The 23,994-nt window shown below is 41.9% G+C and overlaps 1 protein-coding gene across 1 annotated transcript in view; it reads right to left on the bottom strand.

The window, feature by feature from the left end:
- LOC140733755 (glycoprotein endo-alpha-1,2-mannosidase-like) overlaps nucleotides 1-22,892 on the bottom strand; it is a 70,629-nt gene extending 47,737 nt beyond the window's left edge. Inside the window, exons 1-3 of the mRNA XM_073057493.1 lie at nucleotides 22,808-22,892; nucleotides 13,404-14,477; nucleotides 8,735-8,844 (exon numbers count right to left, since the gene is read on the bottom strand). Coding sequence (XP_072913594.1) covers nucleotides 8,735-8,844; nucleotides 13,404-14,004 — 711 coding nt within the window. The 5' untranslated portion in view covers nucleotides 14,005-14,477; nucleotides 22,808-22,892. The remainder of the gene's footprint in view (nucleotides 1-8,734; nucleotides 8,845-13,403; nucleotides 14,478-22,807) is intronic.
- Nucleotides 22,893-23,994: the final 1,102 nt, after the last annotated feature.

Genomic DNA, 23,994 nt, shown 5'->3' with positions numbered 1-23,994 from the left:
ACTGTTTCCCTGGATCACAGTGCACCCACAAAACATCTATTGCACACAGAACATAAAATAAATTAAAGTTAATAAAATGAAGAAAAATGACACAACTGTGGCTAACAAGAGAAGTCAAAGCCAAAATAAAAGCCAGAGAGTGCATATAATAGAGCAAAAATTAGTGGGAACTTAGAGGATTGGGAAGCTTATAAAAACCATCAGAAGGCAACTAAAGAAATTGGTAAGGTGGGAAAGATGGAGTACGAAAGTAAGCTAGCCAATAATATTAAAGGAGATACCAGAAGTTTCTTCAGATACATAAAGTGTAAAAGAGAGGTGAGAGCTGGAAAATGATGCTGAAAAGGTAGCAATGGAGCACAAAGAAATGGCGGATGAACTGAATACACATTTTGCATCAGCCTTCACTGTGGAAGACGCTAGAGTTATGAAAGAAATTCCAGGTGCCGGGGGCATTGAGTATGTGAAGTCACTATAACTGGAGAAGAGATTCTTGGGAAATTGAAGGGTCTGAAGGTAGATAAGTCACCCAGACGAGATGGTGGACACCCAGAGATTTAAAAGAGGTGGCTGAAGAGATTGTGGCAGTATTAGTATTGATCTTTCAAGAATCACTAGATTCTGGAATGGTTCCAGAAGACTGGAAAGTCGCAAATGTCACTCCACTCTTCAAGAAGGGAGAAAGGCAGAAGAAAGAAAACTATAGGCCAGTTAGTCTGAGCTCAGTGGTTGGGAAGATGTTCGAGTTGATTATTAAGGATTACGTCTCAAGGTACTTGGAGGGAGATGATAAAATAGGCTGTAGTCAGCATAGTTCCCTAAAGAGAAGATCTTGCCTGACAAATCTGTTGAAATTCTTTGAAGTAACAAACAGGATAGACAAAGGAGGATCAGTTGATATGATTTTCAGAATTGTAATTGGATTTTCAGAAGGCCTTTGAAAAGTTGCCACACATAAGACTGCTTAACAAGCTAGAATTGAACTGAATTAAATTATCTTTATTGTCATTATACATAGGTACAATGAAACTCTGTTTGGCTTCCTCTCAGGCAATCAAACAAAGCGGTAGATAAAAACAAGACAGTAATAGAAAAACGGTATTAAATAGATAAGTAGCAGAAAATAATTTACAGCAGCACCAGAATGTCACAGTAATGCACAAAGTGCCATTAGTGCAAGTATTTGAGTCCTTGTGTGTGCTCACAGTTTCAGTCATTGTTCTGTGGGAGTGGTGTGATGGAGGCCACAGCTCTGGGGTAGAAGCTGTTCCTCAGTCTATTTGTTCTGGTTTTTAGTGTCCTGAACTTTTTGCTGGACAGAAGCGGGTCAAACAGGGAGTGGCCGGGGTGTGTGGTGTCTCTGGTTATGCTGATTGCCCATGGTATTACTGGAAAGATTCCAGCATGGATAAAATAGTGGCTGATTGGCAGGAGGCAAAAGTGGGAATGAAGGGAGCCTTTTCTTCCTGGCCGCTGGTGACTTGTGGTGTTCAACAGGTGTCTGTGTTGGGACCAATTCTTTTTACATCTTATGTCCATAATTTGGATCATTGGATCATGGAATTGATGGCTTTGTTGCAAAGTTTGCAGACGTACGAAGATAGGTGGAGGGGCAGGTAGTTTTGAGGACGTAGAGAAGCTACAGTAGGACTTAGATTAGGAGAATGGGCTAAGAAATGGCAGATGGAATACAGTGTTGGGAAGTGTATGGTCATGCACTTTGGTAGAAGAAATGAAAGGGCTGACTATTTTCAAATGGAGAGAAAATACAAAAAACTGGAGTGCAAAGGGACTAGGAGTCCTTGTGCCGGATTCTCTAAAGGTTGAGTCTGGTGAGGAAGGCAAATAAAATGTTAGCAGTCATTTCAAGAGGACTAGAATATAAAATCAAGGAGGTAATGTTCAGGCCTCACTTGGAGTATTGTGAGAAGGTTTGGGACCCTCATCTTAGAAAGGATGTGCTGAGACTGGACAGAGTTCAAAGGAGGTTCATGAAAATGATTCCAGGATTGAATGGCTTGTCATATGAAGAGTGTTCAATAGCTCTGGGTCTGTATTCACTAGAATTCAGAAGGATGACAGGTGACCTCACTGAAAGTTATCGAATGGTGAAAGGTCTTGATGGAGTGGATATGGAGAGGATGTTTCCTGTGATGGGAGAGTGTAAGACCACAGGATACAGCATCAAAATAGAGGGGTATCCTTTTAGAATGGAGATGAGGAAGCATTTCTTTAGTCAGAGAGTGGTGAAACTGTGGAATTCTTTGCCACAGGCAGCTATAGAAGCCAAGCTTTTAATGTTTATTTAAGGCAGCGGGCAATAAATTCTTGATTGGTCAGGGCATAAAAGGATATGGGGGGGGGGGGGGGGGAGGCAGAAGATTGGGGCTGAGAGGAAGATTGGTTTAGCCATGATGAAATGGTAGAACAGGCATGATGTGCCGAATGGACTAATTCTGCTCCTATGTCTTACTGTCTACAAGATAATTCAAAATGCATGTAATGCGCAGCACAAATAAACAGCAAACAGGTATCAGTACAGTAAACTGCATGCTGCCCTAGTGACGAGACCGCAGTGGTGGCAGGATATTTAGATATTTAGATGAAGGGATTAAAAGTAACATTAGCAAATTTGCCGATGACACAAAGCTGGGTGGCAGTGTGAAATGTCAGGAGGATGTTATGAGAATGCAGGGTGACTTGGACAGGTTGGGTGAGTGGGCAAATGTATGGCAGATGCAGTTTAATGTGGATAAATGTGAGGTTATCCAATTTGGTGGCAAGAACAGGAAGGCGGATTACTATCTAAATGGAGTCAAGTTAGGAAAAGGGGAAGTACAACGAGATCTAGGTGTTCTTGTACATCAGTCAATGAAAGCAAGCATGCAGGTACAGCAGGCAGTGAAGAAAGCTAATGGCATGTTGGCCTTTATAACAAGAGGAATTGAGTATAGGAGTAAAGAGGTCCTTCTGCAGCTGTACAGGGCCCTGGTGAGACCCCACTTAGAGTATTGTGTGCAGTTCTGGTCTCCAAATTTGTGGAAGGACATTTTTGCTATTGAGGGAGTGCAGCGTAGGTTCACAAGGTTAATTCCCGGAATGGCAGGACTGTCATATGTTGAAAGATTGGAGCGACTGGGCTTGTATACACTGGAATTTAGAAGAATGAGAGGGGATCTGATTGAAACATATATGATTATTAAGGGATTGGACACACTGGAGGCAGGAAACATGTTCTCGTTGATGGGTGAGTCCAGAACTAGAGGCCACAGTTTAAGAATAAGGGGTAGGTCATTTAGAACAGAGCTGCGGAAAAACTTTTTCACCCACAGAGTGGTGGCTATGTGGAATGCTCTGCCCCAGAAGGCAGTGGAGGCCAAGACTCTGGATGCATTCAAGAGAAAGTTAGATAGAGCTCTTGTAGATAGCGGGGTCAAGGGATATGGGGAGAGGGCAGGAACGGGGTACTGATTGTGTATGATCAGCCACGATCACAGTGAATGGCAGTGCTGGCTAGAAGGGCCAAATGGCTTACTCCTGCACCTACTGTCTATTGCCTATTGATATTCATTAGTTTTACAGCCCAAGGAAAGAAGCTGTTACCCATTCTGGCAGTCCTAGTCCTGATGGGAATGGGCAAAAAAGATTGTGGGTTGGGTGGTAGGAATCTTGAACAATGCTTTGAGCCCTTTGGCTGCAACGCTCTTGGTAAATGTCACAATGGGGGAGGGAGACTCCAGTGATCCTTTCAGTGCTTTTTACTATTACATATTTAATAGCAAATATTTATAATGATTTCCAGGGGAACTTTCCCGTATGGATTCAAAATGGGCTTGCTCATAGAAGAGAGGGTAGTTGTAGATGTAGTGCATTCTGCCTGGAGGTGGGTGACCAATGGAGTTCCAAAGGAGTCTGTTCTGGGACCCCTGCTCTTTGCGATTTTCATAAATGGCAAGTCGAAAGGCTCGCAGATGACACCAAAGTTAATAGTGCTGTGATAGTGTGGACGAATGATGAGGGTTATAGACTTTTTCCCTCATATGAGGAGGCATTATTTTAAGGTGACTGGAGGAAAGTGCAGGGGGATGGCAGAGGTATTTTATTTTTTTAAACACAGTGGTGTGGAACACACTGCCAGAGGTGGGGGAGAAGGCAGATACATTAGGAAAATTTAAGAAACATTTGGATGAAATAAGAACGGAAAAAGTGTTAGATCAGGGTTCCCAACATTTATGCCATGGAACCTTAACAATAACCAAGGGGTTTGTGGACCCCAAGTTGGGAATCCCTGTATTAGATTGATCTTACTGTTGTATGTTGTATAGTAACAGAGGTATAATATTAGCTCCAGTCATTCTAACACTATCACATGTTTATCTATTGACCCTTTCTTTTCAAATCTTTTTATTATTATTATTCAAAAATAACAGGTACATCGAAGTAGCAACACTTACAATGCCTCAAAAAAAATGATCTTAAAGATTGAAAATTTTTGTGAATAAAAACCCTTCTAAGCAAGAAAAGTGAGAAAAAAAAATAAACTCATTGGAGGTACAATCTTGGCGCCATGCGTCATACAGAAAGCTTCTAAAAATAAACATCAAACCGCCAACAAGAAAGAAAAATATATATATAAAAAAAATTTACACTTAGATCGCGGAGGAAATCTATCAGTTAACTTAAATGATAATAATGAGCAAATGAGCCCCATCTCTTCTCAAAATCAAATAAAGGTTCAAAGGTTCGACTTCTAATTTTCTCCAAGCTAAGACACAACATCACTTGAGAGAACCATTGTGACAAAGTAGGAGCTGATATATCTTTCCATTTCAACAAGATGGCTCTCCTAGCTATCAATGTAACAAATAATGTAATAATGTTGGTCAGACACAGAAATACCATGGATATTTTGAGGAATTATTCCAAAAAGCACAGTCAATTTATTAGATTGTAAGTTGATTGAGTGCTTTAGAAATTGTCAAAAAGACTGACTTCCAAAACTGTTTTAATATAAAACATAACCAGAACATATGTGTCAGTGTAGCTATCTCAGTTTTACATCTATTACAATACTTGTCAACATTGGGAAATATTTTAGAAAGTCTCTCCTTCGTCAAATGGCAACGATGTACAATTTTAAATTGAATCAGTGAATGACTAGCACAGATCAAAGAAGAGTTAACCAGCTTCAGAATCCGCATCCAATCCTCCCATATAAAAGTCAAATTGAGTTCCTTCTCCCAATCTTGTTTAATCTTAAGTAAAGGACGCTTATCCCATTGTAATAATAAATTATAAATTCTTCCAATAGAACCTTTCATCGAAGGGTTCATATTCATAATAGTATCTAACAAGTCAGCCTCCACTATGTAAGGAAAATTACCTAAATATTTTTGTAAAAAATGTATAACTTGAAGGTATTGCAAAAAGTGTGACTATGAGAGAGAACATTTATCGACTAATTGTTCAAAAGACATCAATCTGCCTTCTTTAAATAAATTCAAAAAAGAATTAATACCTTTATTTTTCCAAAGTAAAAAAATTGGATCACTCCAGGAAGATTTAAAAAAGTAATTACGATAAATTATACTACAAAGTTTAAATTTTTTAAGATTAAAAAAATTGCGGAACTGGAGCCAAATTTGTAAAGAGTGCTTAACCACAGGATATAGGTTTAAATTAGCAACTTTAGCTAATTGTATAGGCAGAGCAACTCCTAATAACGAAGTTAAATAAAACTGTTTCACAGCTCTCAGTTCCAGGTCTACCCAAGTTGGCCAATCATTCCTATCCCCCCAATATCGCAAATTAACAGCCCAATAACACATTCTTAGATTAGGCAAAGCAAGACCTCCGTCCTTTTTCAACTTTTGTAAATGACATTTACTAATTCCTGGTCTTTTATTATCCCAAATAAAAGATAGAATAATAGAATCAATCCGATCAAAAAACGTCTTAGTCAAAAAAACAGGAATATTCTGAAATAAATATAAAAATTTTGGTAAAATAATCATTTTAACTACATGAATACGATCAACAAGTGAAAATGTAAGTGGGCTCCATCTACTAAATGAGTACTCCATAGAGTCCACTAAAGGAGGAAAATTGGCTTCATAAAGATCCTTATATTTTTAAGTAATTGACCCTTTCAAGATTCTACAATCAATCAATGTCTTTATTAAGTGATTATTCTGGACCACAGTCCTGCACACTGTAGTCAGACCTGTTATAACCATATAACAATCACAGCACGGAAACAGGCCATTCCGGCCCTCCTAGTCCATGCCGAACTCTTAATCTCACCTAGTCCCACCTACCCGCACTCAGCCCATAACCCTCCACTCCTTTCCTGCCAATATACCTATCCAATTTTACCTTAAATGACACAACTGAACTGGCCTCTACTACTTCTACAGGAAGCTCATTCCACACAGCTATCACTCTCTGAGTAAAGAAATACCCCCTCGTGTTTCCCTTAAACTTTTGCCCCCTAACTCTCAAATCATGTCCTCTCGTTTGAATCTCCCCTACTCTCAATGGAAACAGCCTATTCACGTCAACTCTATCTATCCCTCTCAACATTTTAAATACCTCGATCAAATCCCCCCTCAACCTTCTACGCTCCAATGAATAGAGACCTAACTTGTTCAACCTTTCTCTGTAACTTAAGTGCTGAAACCCAGGTAACATCCTGTTGATACACAATCGGTGCCCACTTCGCACCACTGTCTTTTGTACTTCCAATCACCAAACTGCAAATTTGCCTGCAAGTGCTCTGTCAACGTGTCCTATATCAGAGGCATTCTGTGGGTTGGGAAGCAAACAGCAGTTCATCAGAAACTGCAAAACAAATCTTGGAAGCCATACCAGTGTAATTGGCCCTGCAGAAATACCATGTTTCAGATTCATTTATTTATCTCATGTACATGGAAAGAGTGAAATGCATCATTTGTGCTAACAACCAACACACCAAAGGGTGCGCAGAAGGTAGCCTACAACTACCATCATATATCATGCCCACAATACTCAGAACAAGCAACAAAGCAACTTCCTGACTTCTGATTGACAAAGGAGAAGCAGTGGATGTCATTTACTTGGATTTTCAGAGGCATATGATAAGGTGTCATTCTTAAGGATGTTTAAAATTCTATAACGTTACAGGAAAGGTACTGGCACGGATAGGGGAATGGCTGACTGGCAGGAGGCAGCGAGTGGGAATAAAAGGGGACTTTTCTAGTTGGCTGCCAATGAATAGTGGGGCCCCTCAACGGTCAGTATTGGGACTGCTACATTTCATTGTTTGTCAGTGAATTGGATAATGGAATTAATGGCTTTTGCAACAGTTTGTGGATGATACAAAGTTAGGTGAAGGGGTAGGTAATGCTGAGGAAGCAGCAGGACTTGGACAAATTGGAAGAATGGGCAAAAAAGTGGCAGATTGAATAGTGTTGGAAAATGTATGATAATGTATTTTGGTAAAAAAAAACAAGTGTGGACTATTATCTAAATGGGGAGATGGTACCAACATCAGCAAGACTCCCAGAAGGTTAATTTACAGGTCGAATCTGAGGTAAAGAAGGCAAATGCAATGTTGGCATTTATTTCAAGGAGAATATAATATAAAAGAGATAATGCTGAGGCTTTATAAGACACTGGTCAGACTGCACTTGGAGTATTGTTAACAGTTTTGGGCCTCATACCTCAGAAAGGATGTGTTGTCGTTGGAGAGAGTCCGGAGGAAGTTCATGAGGATGATTCCGGGAATGAAGAGGTAAACATGTGAGGGGCATTTTGGCAGCTTTGAGCCTGTACTCACTGGAATTTAGAAGAATGCATGGTGACCTCACTGAAACCTACTGAATGTTGAAAGGACTAGATAGGGTGGTTGTGGAGAGGATGTTTACTGTGGTAGGGGTATCCAGAGCTAGAGGGCACAAACTCAAAATTGAGGGGTGACCTTTTAGAACAGAGGTATGGAGGAATTCTGTTTTAGACAGTGTAGTGAATCTGTAGAATGCTCTACCACAGTCTGCAGTGGAGGAAAGTCTGTGCATATATTTAAGGTGTAAGTTGATTGTTTCCTGATCGGTCAGGGCTTCAAAGGATATGGCGAGACAGCAGATGTATGGAGTTGAGTGGGATCTGGGATCAGCCACGATGGAATGGCAGAGCAGACCTGATGAGCCAAATGGCCTAACTGTAGTCTTATGGACTCCTGGTCTAGCTGATGATAGGATGCCAAACTCTTGCTTCTGACTGCTCGACCAGACATCCAATCCCAGAACCGACAGACCCGACATCCAATCCCAGAACCGACAGACCCGACATCCATGGATGCCCTTCATTCTCAGGAGTGGAGGCCTGACCTCTAACTCCTCTACATCCCTTTTCCTGAATTCTATTCTTCCCTCTATCTCCCCACATCAGTGTTCCTTAAACATTAACCTGACTCCTACCTCCCCTCTCTGTCCCTAAAACCATCCATATGAACTTAAAAACCATCTAGGTCTGAGTATGATCTCAGCAGAGACCACAGCTTGACACCTTCTTGACTGAAATGAGATTACACAATGTAGCCACATGAATTAGTCATCAAAATCACTGGAGCTACATTGTCAAACTGTTTTACAAGACTAGTTCTGCTTCTTTTGAGTTTTTACACTAGGTGCATCCCTCATGGGTAATAAAGCCTTTTATTTTCAGCTTAAGGTGTAAAAATACATTTTAAAAATACCTTTAATTGATATTTATGTGCAGCTTCCAGAATGAATGGCACTAGATCGTCGGTGGGCTCTCCATTATCATCGGACAATCCAGGTGGATACCAGGACAGGGCCAACACACCTACATAGTTGCAGGGAACAGAATTGATACCCTTACCAGTACCGTTTTAACAGACACAGTGGGAGCTCTGCTAAATATATTGAAGAATAATAATGTAAACCAAATAATTCTGCATTAGGTCAGTTCAGTTTATGTAAAGAAGAAACACTAATATTCCCATTAAGCACTTGCAGTTTAGAGGGTTGGATGGGTAGAGGAGAGAGTAGTGTTGAGGGAAAGTGGGGTGGAAGGAAGATGGGGGTTCAGAGGAATGAAGGAGTAAAGGAGAGACTGAGAGACCATGGGTGAGATCAAGTGCAAGCTTTTGTTAATGATACAACTGAATCACAAAACATAGTGGCAAATGTAGCATGTACACAGCAAACAAGAACTCATTACATCTTTAATAAAGCTAAAAAAAACTTTGTCATTGTTATGAAACTTCCAACTCCGAATTCTTCCCCACAACTTGCACAATTTAACTTTGATGTGAAGGATATGTCAGGGAACATGTATAACACCCATAGTATATGCATTCTGGGTGATCAGTGAACCTAACATTCAGCTAGTTTTCTGTAATGCATTACATGGACACACTTTGGACTGATTTCTCTGATGTGAACCTCCACCTCATTCTCTCCAAAGATTAAAGATTAAATCTATTTGTCACATGTCAGAAGCCACAGGGTCAATCAACCATCTGTTGGCCCAGGACAGAGGACACTTGTGAGCTGCTGTTGGCTGTCGATGCCAAGTAGGAGTGATGGGTTTAAGAAAAATTTGGAAGCACATAATGAAATATGTCTTTACAGTCAACAACTAATACAGTCCGAGGATGCGACAAATCACAAACACAAGGAAGTCTGCAGACACTGGAGATCGAAAGTAACACACACAAAATGCTGGAGGAACTCAGCAAGTCAGGCAGAATCTATGGAAATTAATACAGTCAATGTTTTGGGCCAACACTCTTCAGCAGGACTGGAAACTACAGGGGAAGACACCAGAATGAAAAGATGGGGCAAGGGGAAGGAGGAAAGCTAGAAGGTGACAGGTGAAGCCAGGTGGATATAAAATGTAAAGGGCTGGAGAGGAAGGAATCTGAAGATGTGCTGCGGGTAGCCTGCAGGTGTCACCGTGTTTCTAATACAGCATGCCCACAACTTACTAACCCAAATCCATACGCCTTTAGAATGCAGGAAGAAAATGGAACATACAGAGGAAACGCATGCAGTAATGGGGAGGTCAAACTCCTTACAGACAGTGGTGGGAATTGAATTCTCATCACCAGTGCTGTAAAGCATGGTACTAACCGTTATGCTACAATGCTGCTTCACTAACACAATATAGAAACATAGAAAATAGGTGCAGGAGTAGGCCATTCGGCCCTTCAAGCCTGCACCGCCATTCAGTATGATCATGGCTGATCATCCAACTCAGAACCCTGTACCTGCGTTCTCTCCATACCCCCGAACCCTTTAGCCACAAGGGCCACATCTAACTTCCTCTTAAATACTGCCAATGAACCGGCCTCAACTGTTTCCTGTGGCAGAGAATTCCACAGATTCACCACTCTCTGTGTGAAGAAGTTTTTCCTCATCTCGGTCCTAAAAGGCTTCCCCTTTATCCTTAAACTGTGACCCCTCGTTCTGGACTTCTCCAACATCGGAAACAATCTTCCTGCATCTAGCCTGTCCAATCCCTTTAGAATTTTATACGTTTCAATAAGATCCTCCCTCAATCTTCTAAATTCCAGTGAGCATAAGCCTAGTCGATCCAGTCTTTCTTCATATGAAAGTCCTGCCATCCCAGGAACCAATCTGGTGAACCTTCTCTGTACTCCCTCTATGGCAAGAATGTCTTTCCTCAGATTAGGGGACCAAAACTGCACACAATACTCTAGGTGCAGTCTCACCAAGGCCTTGTACAACTGCAGTAGAACCTCCCTGCTCCTGTACTCAAATCCTTTTTCTATGAATGCCAACATACCATTTGCCTTTTTCACCGCCTGCTGTACCTGCATGCCCACCTTCAATGACTGGCATACAATGACACCCAGGTCTCGTTGCACCTCCCCTTTTCCAAATCGGAAATTAAATATCACACAGCTACAAGTTGTTGAGATAGTTGCCAATCTTTTTCCTTAATCTATATTCATGAAAATGATTCCAGGATCATACTGCATGTCATTTGAAGAGTGTTTGATGGCTCTGGTCCTGTATTCACTAGATTTCAGAAGACTGAGGGGTGACCTCACTGAAACCTATCAAATAGTGAAAGGTCTTGATATAGTGGATATAGAGAGGATGTTTCCTATGATAGGAGATGGTGAAAGGGGGGATTGAACATCGATTTCTTAAAATTCTAGTAATGCCTCCATCCCCCTTCACTATTTCCTATCGTATACTATAATTGGTTTACTTATTTGTTTATTTTTTTTTCTTCTTCTGGATTACGTATTGCATTAACCTGCTGCTGCTGCTAAGTAAACAAATTTCACGTCACATGCCGGTGATAATAAACCTGATTCTGATGGGGAAATTGAGTTGCCTATGACAATACTCCCTGGAAAAATGAGAGGGGATCTCATAAAAAAAACATTAAAATTACAAAAGAAATTGATAAGACAGTCTGGGACCTTATTTCCACTGGTAAGAAAGAATATAACTAGTGGATATAGCCTCAGGATTTAGGGGAATAGGTTTAGTTCAGAGATGAGGAGAAACTACTTTTGCCTGAGAGGAATTCTGTGGCTGGGGAAGAAATGGAAGCCAACTTAAATATAATTAAAACATAGGTAAGTACATTTTTTGCATAGCAGGTGAATTAAGGGTTATGGTGAAAAGGTAGGTAGGCAGGTAGGTGGAGCTAGCCACAGCCAAATCAGACAATCTTATTGAATGGCAGAGCAGGTTTGATGGGTCAAGATGGTCAACTCCTGTTCCTATTTCTTTTGTTCTTACAGTATGTCCACAGAAAACATTCTGACTGAATACATAACAGCTCTCTGACCACAGGAAACTGCTGAGAGTTGTGGACACAGCTTAGTGCATCACAGGAACCTGCCTTGCTCTCTGTGGGCTCTGTCTATACTTCTTGCTGCCCCAGGAAGTGGCCAGCATAATCACAATCTCCACTCACCCATCTCCCATCGGGCAGAAATACAAAACTCTGAAAACACATACCACCAAGCTCGAGGACAGCTTCTATCCCACTGTTACCAGATTTGTGCACGATAAGGTGAACCCCTGGCCTCACAATCAGCCTCGTTATGGTCTTTCACTCTGCATGCCACTCTTTTGGTAGCTTTTACACTTTACTCTTCTACAGCTACATAGGACCCTGCTCAGACCCCACTTGGAGTACTGGTTTCAGTTCTGGCCACCTCACTACAGGAAGGACGTGGAAACTGTAGAAAGGGTGCAGAGGAGATTTACAAGGATGTTGCCTGGATTGGAGGACATACCTTATGAGAATAGGTTGAGTGTACTTGGCCCTTTCTCCTTGGAGGATGAGAGGTGACCCGATAGATGATAAGATGAGGAGGGGGACTGATCGTGTGGATAGCCAGAGGATTTCTCCCAGGGATGAAATGGTTTTCACGAGGTGGCATAGTTTTAAGGTGCTTGGAAATAGCTACCGAGGGGATGTCAGGGGTAAGTTTTTCCACACCGTGGAATGCACTGCTGTCGGCAGTGGTGGAAGTGGATACAGTAGGGTCTTTTAAGAGCCTCTTAGATAGATACAAGGTGTTTAGAAAAATAGAGGGCCATGCACTAGGGAAATTCTGGGCAGTTTCCAGAGTAGGTTACAACATTGTGGGCCGAAGGGCCTGTAATGTGCTGTAAATTTCTATGTTCTGTGTACTCTGCACTGGGTAATGATTTGACACTGTACATGTGACAATAATAAATCAATCCCAATACCACTGCACTTTCTCTGTAACCATAACAATATGTACTGCATTCTGTTACTGCTTTTTCCTTGTACACCATGGTTAAAAGACCATTAAGTAGTTCCCTTGTACAGTAAGTTGGATTCTTGATTTCACAATCCACCTCATTATGAACTTGCACCTTATTGTTTCCCTGTGCCTGCACCTGCAGCCGTTACACTTTGCTACTTTGTTCTACCTCAATGCACTGTGTAATGATTTGATCTGTATGAACAGTATGCAAGACACGCTTCACACTTTATCTTGGTACATGCAATAATAATAAACCAATTCCAATGTTCTAAAGTACAGAGATGTTTGTTTTGTAATTACCTAGTTCTCTTGTGCTTAAGTGTCAATTTCAATAGTTGGGCCATGCACAAAAATAATAAGGTCAGAGCTACTTCTGCCATTTTTCAATTATTTTTCACTTAATAGGGTCTTGCCTGCAGGCTGGTCAACAGTGTTCGAAGCACAACAAATATTAATCTTTCTAACAAGCTGTCTTTTCTCACAATATGAGCAACATTTTATCTGCCAGCTATTCAAAAAGGCAAGTGTGGGGAAAGAGAACTGATAAGTTACTTTAAATTAAAGATATATACATCAACAAATTACTCAACTGTAATGGTAAGAGTTACATTACCTATTGCCGCCGCTCGAAATTGTCTCATGTGCTCATCGAGGACTGCTGGATCCCTGGAACTATAAGGTCCTAATTCAGGATAGAAATTGGAGCTAATGTCGTCAGGAGGATTATGCCTTCCTTTGGGATAGCTGCTTGCTATTTTAGGATCCCAGTGGGGAACTAATGGATGATTCCAGTGTATGTATTTACCATCAATCTGTTGATTACCATACCACGAGTAATAAAATGCATGTAGATCATAATTCACTGCAGGAAACTGGTCACGTTTTTCATCAGACACAGGACTGCGAGTCGCGTGCTGCCGTCCATCCATATTTGAACGACGAGGAAGAGGGCCACTTTCCGCTGACTTTTCAGTACTGGGGATATTTGCTTTCCAATTATTGACTGCAGCTCGATGTTGAATTTGTGGCAATAGTTCAAGTCCTACACCATCTATAAATCCAGCGCCCTCAGGTCTCAGGGTCTTCAAGCCCATCATGACACCAAAAACAAATAAAAGAAAGAGCAGTAAGGTGATCCACATTTTCCTCCGAAATCTAGCCATGATGACATGCTCCAAATTTTGATGAAATCCACGAGTATATATTGAGTTCATGAAAAAATGACAGGGAAAGAAATGACCTTTCTTGGAGTTTCACAAGCACTTTAAGGGATCGGTTTATAGGTGAACAAAAATTAGTTCTTAAACCAAGCAACAGATCAGGGAATGGAAGAGGAATTTTCTGATGATTACATTAAAAATATAGATATTTCTGAAAATCTATAAAATTTGTATTTTGTCTCCAAAGCCAGTTATTAAAGAAACAAAGCAACTGTTTTGCTGTACTGAGACACATGACATGAAGTTCTGGTTTTTGAATAGATTATTTCCTGATGATTAGTTCCAGTACACTTAAAAACATAGTGATTACCAGTTACCTCTTACAAACCTTCTTGAAGGTTCAATGTTGGAAATGTTTAATGCTGCATTTGTTTGAATGCATGCTAAAGCTTGTGGAGGTTGAAAGTGGAGAAATCACATCCAAGTTAAAATGGCCTCTCTGCAAATGTATTTCATGGGTTTACAACCTGCAATGAAACAAAAATAAATTTAAGTTCATTTCTTCTCTTGCCCCAAAATTGAACGCCTTTTCAGAAAACACAGGGAATGTGAATGAAATGGACAACTGTGAGTGTGAAGAGATTATGAAGAATCTGTTATTGGAAACAAAGTGGAAACTAACCACAGTAAAGGGAGGAGGAGTTAAAACAAGTCCAGCGGATTCCAGTTAATTGGGACATTGGTTAATCAGAGCAGCCGCTGATTTGGGACAATTCATAAAGAACAAAAACGAAAGAAAATAGTGTTTAGGGCAGCAATGAAGGTCCTCCACCTCTGGTGGTACTCAGGGTTTCCTCGCAGTTTTCACTACTGCCTATCATGCAAGTCCCTTGTGGAGACTCGGGAACACAATCACACTCAGATGTACTGTTTCCTGGAACAACTTTGTTTTTCCAGTTGTTAGCCCTGAGCTGAAGCCCCGAACTTGGAGAACAGGTGGACTATTCGTAGTCAAGCCTCTACTCTTTGACCTGTTTGGCAGGAGTGACAGCATAAAGCCCTGACTCCAGCCAACATAGCTCTTTGGATTCTTGAAGCATGTAAGCCTCCAAACCCATTGTGGTCTTCTTGCAGGATTTGGAACACTATGTCACTTAATTGAAGGAGACTGCTGCTGAACGATTTCTAACTAGCATCAGTCGCATGCACTTGTGTGGTTATTACACACTAGGTGCTTAGAGCGAACAGTTTTTAAATAGCGTCAGTTGAGTGTGCAACAGCATTTTTTTTAAATCACTGATAGTTGGCGAGAAATAAACAGGAAGACAATTTGGAATCATATTGTTCACTGTACTTTTAAGCATTCAAGCTTGGAGATGCCAGAAACAGCTAGGAGTGAAAATAAAACGATTTCGCTCCTTCAAGTTAGGAACAACAAAGAATTTGAAGATATCAAAAATCAACTTGAATGTTGCAATGAAAATGAAGATTTGTAGGATGCAACTATCGACAGAATTATTTGAAGGCAGTGTATTATCTACACTTGGTGTCTGCACAATTTTATTCATTTACAGTCAATCAAAAGAACACGGCAGCATACTCTTGATAAATTTATCTCTCTATAACTATTAGGAACTAATATACACTTTTATACTACTACGGTCAATTATGGAAAACCCTGAACATCCTCTACATAGCACCATCCAGAGACAGAGAAGCAGTTTCAGCGACAGGTTGCTATCGATGCAATGCTCCTCAGACAGGATGAAGAGGTCAATACTCCCCAATGCCATTAGGCTTTACAATTCAACCGCCAGGAGTAAGATATGTTAAAGTGCCGGGGTTGATTGTATTTAATGTATCTAAGTAAACTACTTAAGAACTTTTTAAAAGCTATTATTAATGCTTTTTGAGAGAGTGATTTAGATGCATATCATATTTTTACTGAGTTAAGTATTGTATGTAATTAGTTTTGCTAAAACAAGTGTATGGGACATTGGAAAAAATGTTGAATTTCCCCATGGGGATGAATAAAGTATCTATCTATCTATCTAATATTGGTAGTGTTCTAATTTTTCTGAATTTCATTTAAATACATAATTTTATATCAGTTAAACAATAGTTTGTCATTTTTATATATTTTTAACTATTTCCTCTCTACCAAAGGAGGTGTAAGGCACTCCTTCCCTCCACTAGCCTGCAGATCACCCTTGGGCAAGCTGTAAAGACACAACCCAGAAGAAGGCAATGATAAACCACTTCTGTGGAAGAATTCACCAAGAATGGTCATGGAAAGATCGCCTACGTCACCGGCATGGTACATAACGAATGAACAAACTATTTCCATGAAACCTTGGCTAATTGGGACAGATGCTTAATTGGGCCAAAATGTCTCCCAATTAACAAGAATCCACTGTATTCTGATTAGAAGATAGGACTTTAAGTGGACTTTAACCAACTGGTAGTTGGTTTACATTGCATAATTTTACACAAACACAAACCTATTAACTATACATAAGAAAAGAAATCCATTATTGCTTCTGGAAGAAACTCTAAAATGAGCACAAATATAATTTTGGTGTTACAAAGATCAACAAAACTACATTTTCACTAGAAGCAACCGTACTACTTAATAATTTTGCAATAGAATAAACAGATCCACAAACTTCTGATTAAATTTTGTGATCATTGAGTCATATAACATATAACAATTACAGCACGGAAACAGGCCATCTCTGCCCTTCTAGTCTGTGCCGACGCTTACACTCACCTAGTTCCACTGGCCCGCACTCAGCCCATAACCCTCCATTCCTTTCTTGTCCATATACCTATCCAATTTTACTTTTAATGACAATACCAAACCTGCCTCTACCACTTCTACTGGAAGCTCATTCCACACAGCTACCACTCTGAGTAAAGAAATTTCCCTAAACTTTTGCCCCTAACTCTCAAATCATGTCCTCCTGTTTCAATCTCCCCTACTCTCAATGGAAAAAGCCTATCCACATCAACTCTATCCCCCTCATTATTTTAAATACCTCTATCGTCTCCCCTCAACCTTCTACACTCCAAAGAATAAAGACCTAACTTGTTCAGCCTTTCCCTGTAACTTAGGTGCTGAAACCCAGGTAACATTCTAGTAAATCTCCTCTGTATTCTCTCTATTTTGTTGACATCTTTCCTCTAATTCGGTAACCAGAACTGTACACAATACTCCAAATTCGGCTTTACCAATGCCTTGTACAATTTTAACATTACATCCCAACTCCTATACTCAATGCTCTGATTTATAAAGGCCAGCATACCAAAAGCTTTCTTCACCACCCTATCCACATGAGATTCCACCTTCAGGGAACTATGCACCATTATTCCTAGATCACTCTGTTCTACTGCATTCCTCAATGCCCTACCATTTACCATGTATGTCCTATTTGGATTATTCCTACCAAAATGTAGCACCTCACACTTATCAGCATTAAACTCCATCTGCCATCGTTCAGCCCTCTCTTCTAACTGGCCTAAATCTCTCTGCAAGCTTTGAAAACCTACTTCATTATCCACAACGCCACCTACATTAGTATCATCTGCATACTTACTAATCCAATTTACCACCCCATCATCCAGATCATTAATGTATATGACAAACAACATTGGACCCAATACAGATCCCTGAGGCATACCACTAGTCACCGGCCTCCAACCTGACAGTTATCCACCACTACTCTCTGGCATCTCCCATCTAGCCACTGTTGAATCCATTTTACTACTTCAATATTAATACCTAACCATTGAACCTTCCTAACTAACCTTCGGTGCGGAACATTGTCAAAGGCCTTACTGAAGTCCATATAGACAACATCCACTGCTTTACCCTCGTCATTAGCTGAGTGACAAAGTTCCCCTTAAACATTTCACCTTTCACCCTTAACTCAAGATCAACTTTGCTCAGCATATCCTTCCCAGGGTTGTAAAAGTAACTTTTCAACTGGGAGCCTGGCATAAAATACCACCAACCCTATTAAAATAGGTGAATGACACCACAAACTCTACAGCCAAAATGAGCCACACTGTGGCCTGAGTGCAACTACACCAAAGATGCATCAGAAACTGGAGGACAGAACTCTGAACATCACAGGAACAGGGGACTCTATCATTAGGAGGACAAACAGGTGATTCTGTGCCTCCCAAGTGCCAGGGTCCATGATGTTTCTGACCGTGTCAATATCCTGAAAAGGAAGGGCAAGCAGCCAGAAATCTTGATACATATTGGTACCAATGGCATGGACAGAAAATGGGAGGTCCTGAAAAAATACAAGGCATTAGAAAGGAAGCTGAGAAGCAAGAGCTCAAGGGTAGTAATCTCAGGATTGCTGCCTATGTCACGCAACAGTAAGGAAAGGAATAGAATGAGGTGACAGACAAATGTGTGGCTGAAGGATTGAAGAAGGGGGCCGGGATTCAGATTTTTGAATCATTGGGACCTCTTCTGGGGCAAGTGAGACCTGTACAAAAGGGGCAGGTTGCACTTGAATCCAAGGGGGACCAATATTCTGGCGGGCAGGTTTACTCGAGCTGTTGAGAGTTGTTTAAACTAATATGACGGGGGATAGAGCTGAGGATGAGCCAGCAGGTTTACAGGTAGATGATGGGTGTAACATGAATATAAGGAAGGAGAAGCCAATGATTGGGTACAATTGTAGACAGAGCAGAGTTAAATTATACAACAGAGGCAAGATTCATAAGGGTGAAGAATGCAGGTGTGAAGGTGCTGTATTTAAATGCACGCAGTATTCGGAATAAGATGGACAAGCTTGTATCTCAATTAGAGATTGGTCAATATCACATTGTGGGCATCACTGAGTTGTGGCTGAAAGAAGGTTATATTTGGGAGTTTAACATCAAAGGATATACTTTGTATCAAAAGGACAAGATGGAAGGCATAGGCTGTGGTGTGGCTCTGCTGGTAAGCAATGGAATTACATCTTGAGAAAGAGGTGACATAGGGTCGGAGAATGTTGAATCTTTATGGATGGAGTTAATAAACTGCAAGGGTAAAATAAAACCATTATGGGAATCATAATTAGGCCTCCAAACAGCAGCCAAGATGTGGGGTTGAGACTGCAAAATAACTGGAAAAAGCATGAACTAAGAATCATAACACAACTGTAATGGAGGACTTCAATATGCAATGGAATTTGGAAAATGGGTTTGGTGTCAGATCGCAAGAGAAGGAATTTATTGATTGCCTACGAGATGGCTTTTTAGAGCAGCTTGTGCTTGAGCCTACTCAGGGAAAGGTTGTCTTAGATCGGGTGTTGTGTAATAACCCAGATCTTATTAGGGAGCTTAATGTAAAGGAACATTATATGATTGAATTTATACTGCAGTTTGAGAGGGTGAAGCACAAGTCACATGTATCAGTATCACAATTGTTGTCAAGGCAACTACAGAGGCATGAGAGAGGAGCTTGCCCAGGTGGATTGGAGGAGGATACTGGTGGGGATGATGGCAGAGCAGAGATGGCTGAAGTTTCTGGGAAAAGTTTACAAGGCGCAGGAGTAGAAAGAGTTCTCAAATGGCAGGTCTAGGCAATCGCGGCTGACAAGGAAAGTTAAGGACGACATAAAAACCAAAGAAAGGTAGCAAAAGTGAGTGGGAAGTTGAGTGATTGAGAAGTTTTTAGCCAATATTATAAAGCAGGATACTAAAAGTTTATTCAGTTATATAAAGAGTAAAAGGGAGGTGAGAGTTGATATTGTACCACTAGAAAATGAAGCTGGTGAAGTATTAATGGGAACAGAGAAATGGTACAAGTACTTCACATCAGCTTTGCTGTGGAAGACACTAGCAGTGTGTCAGAGATCCTTGAGTGTCAGGAGTGAGTGCTATTGCAATTACAGAGGAAAAAGTGCTAGGCAAACTCAAAGGTCTTAAGGTGGGTAAGTCACCTGGACCAGATGGACTGCATCCCAGAGTTCTGAAAGAAGCTGCTGAAGAGATAACAGATGCATTGATCATGATCTTCCAAGAATCATTTGATTCTGGCATGGTTCCAGAGAACTGGAAAATTGCAAATGTCACTCCACTCCTTAAGGGAGGAAGGCAAAAGAAAGGAAATTATAAGCTAGTTAGCCTAAACTCAGTGGTTGGGAAAGTGCTGGAGTCCATTTTTAAGGATGAGGTTTCAGGTTAATTGGAGACCAATAATAAAATAAGACACAGTTAACATGGCTTCTGCAAAGAAAAATCTTGCCCGATAAATCTGTTAAGAGTTCTTTGAGGAAGTAACAAACAGGGTGGACAAAGGCGAGGCAGTGGATGTCATTTACTTGGATTTAAAGGTGGTGTTTGATAAGGTGCCACACAGGAGGCTGTTTAACAAGATTAAAATCCCATGGCATTACAGCAAAAATACTGGCATGGACAGAGGAACTGACAGACAGGAGGCAGTGAATGAGAATAAGAGGGGCTTTTTCTGGTTGGCTGCCTGTGACTAGTGGTGTTCCTCAAGGGGTCTGCATTAGGATTGCTACTTTTCACATTGTTTGTCAGTGATTTAGATAATGGAATTGATGCAAAGTTTGCAGATGATACAAAGATAAATGGAGGGGTAGTTACTGCTGAGGAAGCAATAAGATTGCAGCAGGATTTAGACAAGTTGGAAGAATGGGCAAAAAAGTGGCAGATAGAATAAAGCGTTGGGAAATGTACAATAACACATTTTGGTAAAAGGAACAATAGAGGTGGAAAGGGACATCAAAGACCTTGTGTAAGGCTGCTAGAAGGTTAACTTCCAGGTTGCATCTGTGGTAAAGAAGGCAAAAAATACAATCTTGGTGTTCATTTCAAGGGGAATAGAATGCAAAGACAAGGAGACAATGCTGAGGCTCTGTAAGACAGTCAGGCGGCACTTGCAGTACTGTCAACAGTTTTGGGCCCAGAAAGGATGTGTTGTCATGGGAGAGAATCCAGAGGAGGTTCACGAGAATAATTCCAGGAATGCTGGGGTTAACATATGAGGAATGTTCGGCAGCTTTGGGCCTGTACTAACTAGAATTTAGAAGAATCTCACTGAAACCTATCAAACGATGAAAGAACTATGTAAGGTGGATGTAGAGAGGATGTTTTCTATGGTGGTGGTGTCCAGAACTAGGGGACATAGCCTCAAAATGGAGGGGTGACTCTTTCAAACAGAGGTAATGAGAATTATTTTTATCCAAAGTAGTGAATCTGTGGAGTGCTCTGCCACAGACAGCTGAGGAGGATAAAACTGTGGATATATTTAAAGCAAAAATTGATAGTTTCCTGATTGATCAGTGCATCAAAGGTTATGGCGAGAAGGCAGAGGTATGGGGTTAAAAACATAGAAAACCTACAGCACAACACAGCCCCTTTTCCCCACAAAGCTGTGCCAAGCAAGTCCTTACCTTAGAACTACCTAGGCTTACCCATAGCCCTCTATTTTGCTAATCTCCATGTACCTATCCAAAAGTCTCTTAAAAGACCTTATCGTTTCCACCTCCGCCATCGGCAGCCCATTCCACGCACTCACCACTCTCTGCGTGAAAAACATACTCCGACATCTCTGCTGGTCACATCTAGTATTTGCGACGTAAATATAACTTACTACTTAGCAGACTTTATCAGCCCTAGCCTGAACGTAATCATGAGTTGGTTTGGTTTCGCAGATGCACCAAACCAAATGCAATTGGGTGCTGTGTTATCATTAAATATGCCCACTTCTAAGGTCAGGAACAGAAATTTTGTGGACATGGCATAGAGATTCCAAAGTGCACTCTATTCATTCTCAGTTTCATCACATCCCGCAGAGAGAGAGAGAGAAAGGAATTCAGTTATGTACACAAAAACCCAATGTGGTATCTGAGGTCAGCAGCATTTACCTCTGTGCACTTAGCCTGTTACCCACCCAAATCACACCCATGTGACTGAAGCGATGTCTCAGTGAACAGTCCCAAGGTTAATAGTCTGACAGCTTCTCATGCCAGTCCCCAGAAAGAGCTACCAGCTCCAAACTTCCCTTGATACTACCCCAACCAAGATTCTGAACTTTAACCAACAATCTCAACCAACCAATTGCTGCCACAATTGAAATTATTCCTGTCCACCAGTCTTCCAATCTTGAATGTAACAATGTCAATTTTAGTTTCTACACCTATCCCCAACCATTTAGAAACCCAACAGCCAGTCCCTCAAGTAACATCATTCCAGCCCCTTGACTACTAAATGATCAACAACCTCCACCATCTCTATACTCTGCACTGTACCCGGATCTCCCCCCACCTCCCACAGCTCCAGGGTCCTTCTCCCCAACTGCAACGTGCCGGGAATCATCCCCCACTCACAGGTTAACAATCAAAACCCACGTTGCTCCCAGGGTTACAACCCACCCACACTGTTCCCAAGGTTACACCCCATCCACCCACACACAATGCTCCTGTGCGTCACACACCCCACCTCTACCTGTACTGCTCCAGCACGGACTGAGGCTGAGCGAAAGAGCGGGGCAGAGTTGGAGAGGAGGGCGTCTAAGGGAAGGGATTTATTTTCACACCACTCTTCCCTCCCCTTAGACGCTCTCCTCTTCAACTCTGCCCCGCTCTTTCACTCAGCCTCGGTCCGTGCTCCCCCTCCTTTACTCCTCGCTCTCCTCTGGTACCTTCCCACTATTTCCACTATTCCTACTCCCCGTTTCCCCATGCCCTCCCGTTAGCCCCCTCCTCCCTATCTCAGGTTCACTACCAACCTCCCTCGGGTTCACACCCCCTGCCCTGCCCTGCCCCTCCCCTTTCCCGCTGATTCATTTCACCCCACCCCCATGCCTCCGGTTCACTCTCACCTCCTCAGTCGGCAAAGGTCAGCACTCAGACGAACCTGCTGCTGAGGTCGCCGCCACAAACATCCGGTCACGTGGCGGGCAAAGGAACTGGCGCAGCCGCGAAAGGGGCGGCGCCGCCCACCTGCTGTCAATCAATCGGCCGCCGGCGCCTTCCACCGCGCCCCCTGTGGCCGGGGTTGGTCCTGCACCTGTCCGACGCTGCGCGGCGCCCACTTCACCGGGGTTGGGACCGGACAGTCGGGGGTGGACACACACGCATCCTTCACAACCACCGACATGGAGCTGCAGTTCTCTTTAAGAGGCTGGTTCTCCATCGTATCTGCTCCTCTATTCCATTATGGCGGATGTATTAATTCTCTCAACTCTATTCTGCTGCTTTCCGAGTTATAATCACAAACAACAGAAAATCTGCAGCTGCAGGAAAGCCAAGCATCACACACAAGCTGCTGAAGGAACTCAGCAGGTCAGGCAGAATCTATGGAAAAGAATACAGTCGACGTTTCGGTCAGAAACTTCGACCGGGCCCTTTTCCATTAAATGCTGCTTCGGCATAATACCAGTGCTTCGGCCCATAAAGCTGTACCGAACATGTCCCTACCTCAGAACTACCTAGGCTTTACCCATAGCCCTCTATTTTTCTAAACTCCATGTACCCATCCGGGAGTCTCTTAATAGACCCTATCATTTCCACCTCCACCACCGTCGCCAGCAGACCATTTCACACACTCACCACTCTCTGTGTTAAAAAACTTACCCCTGACATCTCCTCTGTACCTACTTCCAAGCACCTTAAAACTATGCCCTCTCGTGCTAGCCACTTCAGCCTGGGGAAAAGCCCTTGACTATCCACACGATCAATGCCTCTCATTAACTTGTACACCTTTATCAGGTCACCTCTCATCCTCCATCACCAAAGGAGAAAAGGCCGAGTTCACTCAACCTATTCTCATAAGGCATGTTCCCCTATCCAGGCAACATCCTGGTAAATCTCCTCTGCATCCTTTCTATAGTATCCACATCCTTCCTGTAGTGAGGTGACCAGAACTGAGCACAGTACTCCAAGTGGGGTCTGACCAGGGTCCTATATAGCTGCAGCACTACCTCTCAGCTGTTAAACACAATCCCACGATTGATGAAGGCCAGTGCATCATATGCCTTTTCAACCACAGAGTCAACCTGCGCTGTAG

Source organism: Hemitrygon akajei, chromosome 9 (assembly GCF_048418815.1).
Source record: "Hemitrygon akajei chromosome 9, sHemAka1.3, whole genome shotgun sequence".
NCBI classification, from domain to species: domain Eukaryota; kingdom Metazoa; phylum Chordata; class Chondrichthyes; order Myliobatiformes; family Dasyatidae; genus Hemitrygon; species Hemitrygon akajei.
This window is presented reverse-complemented; position numbering and strand designations above follow the sequence as displayed.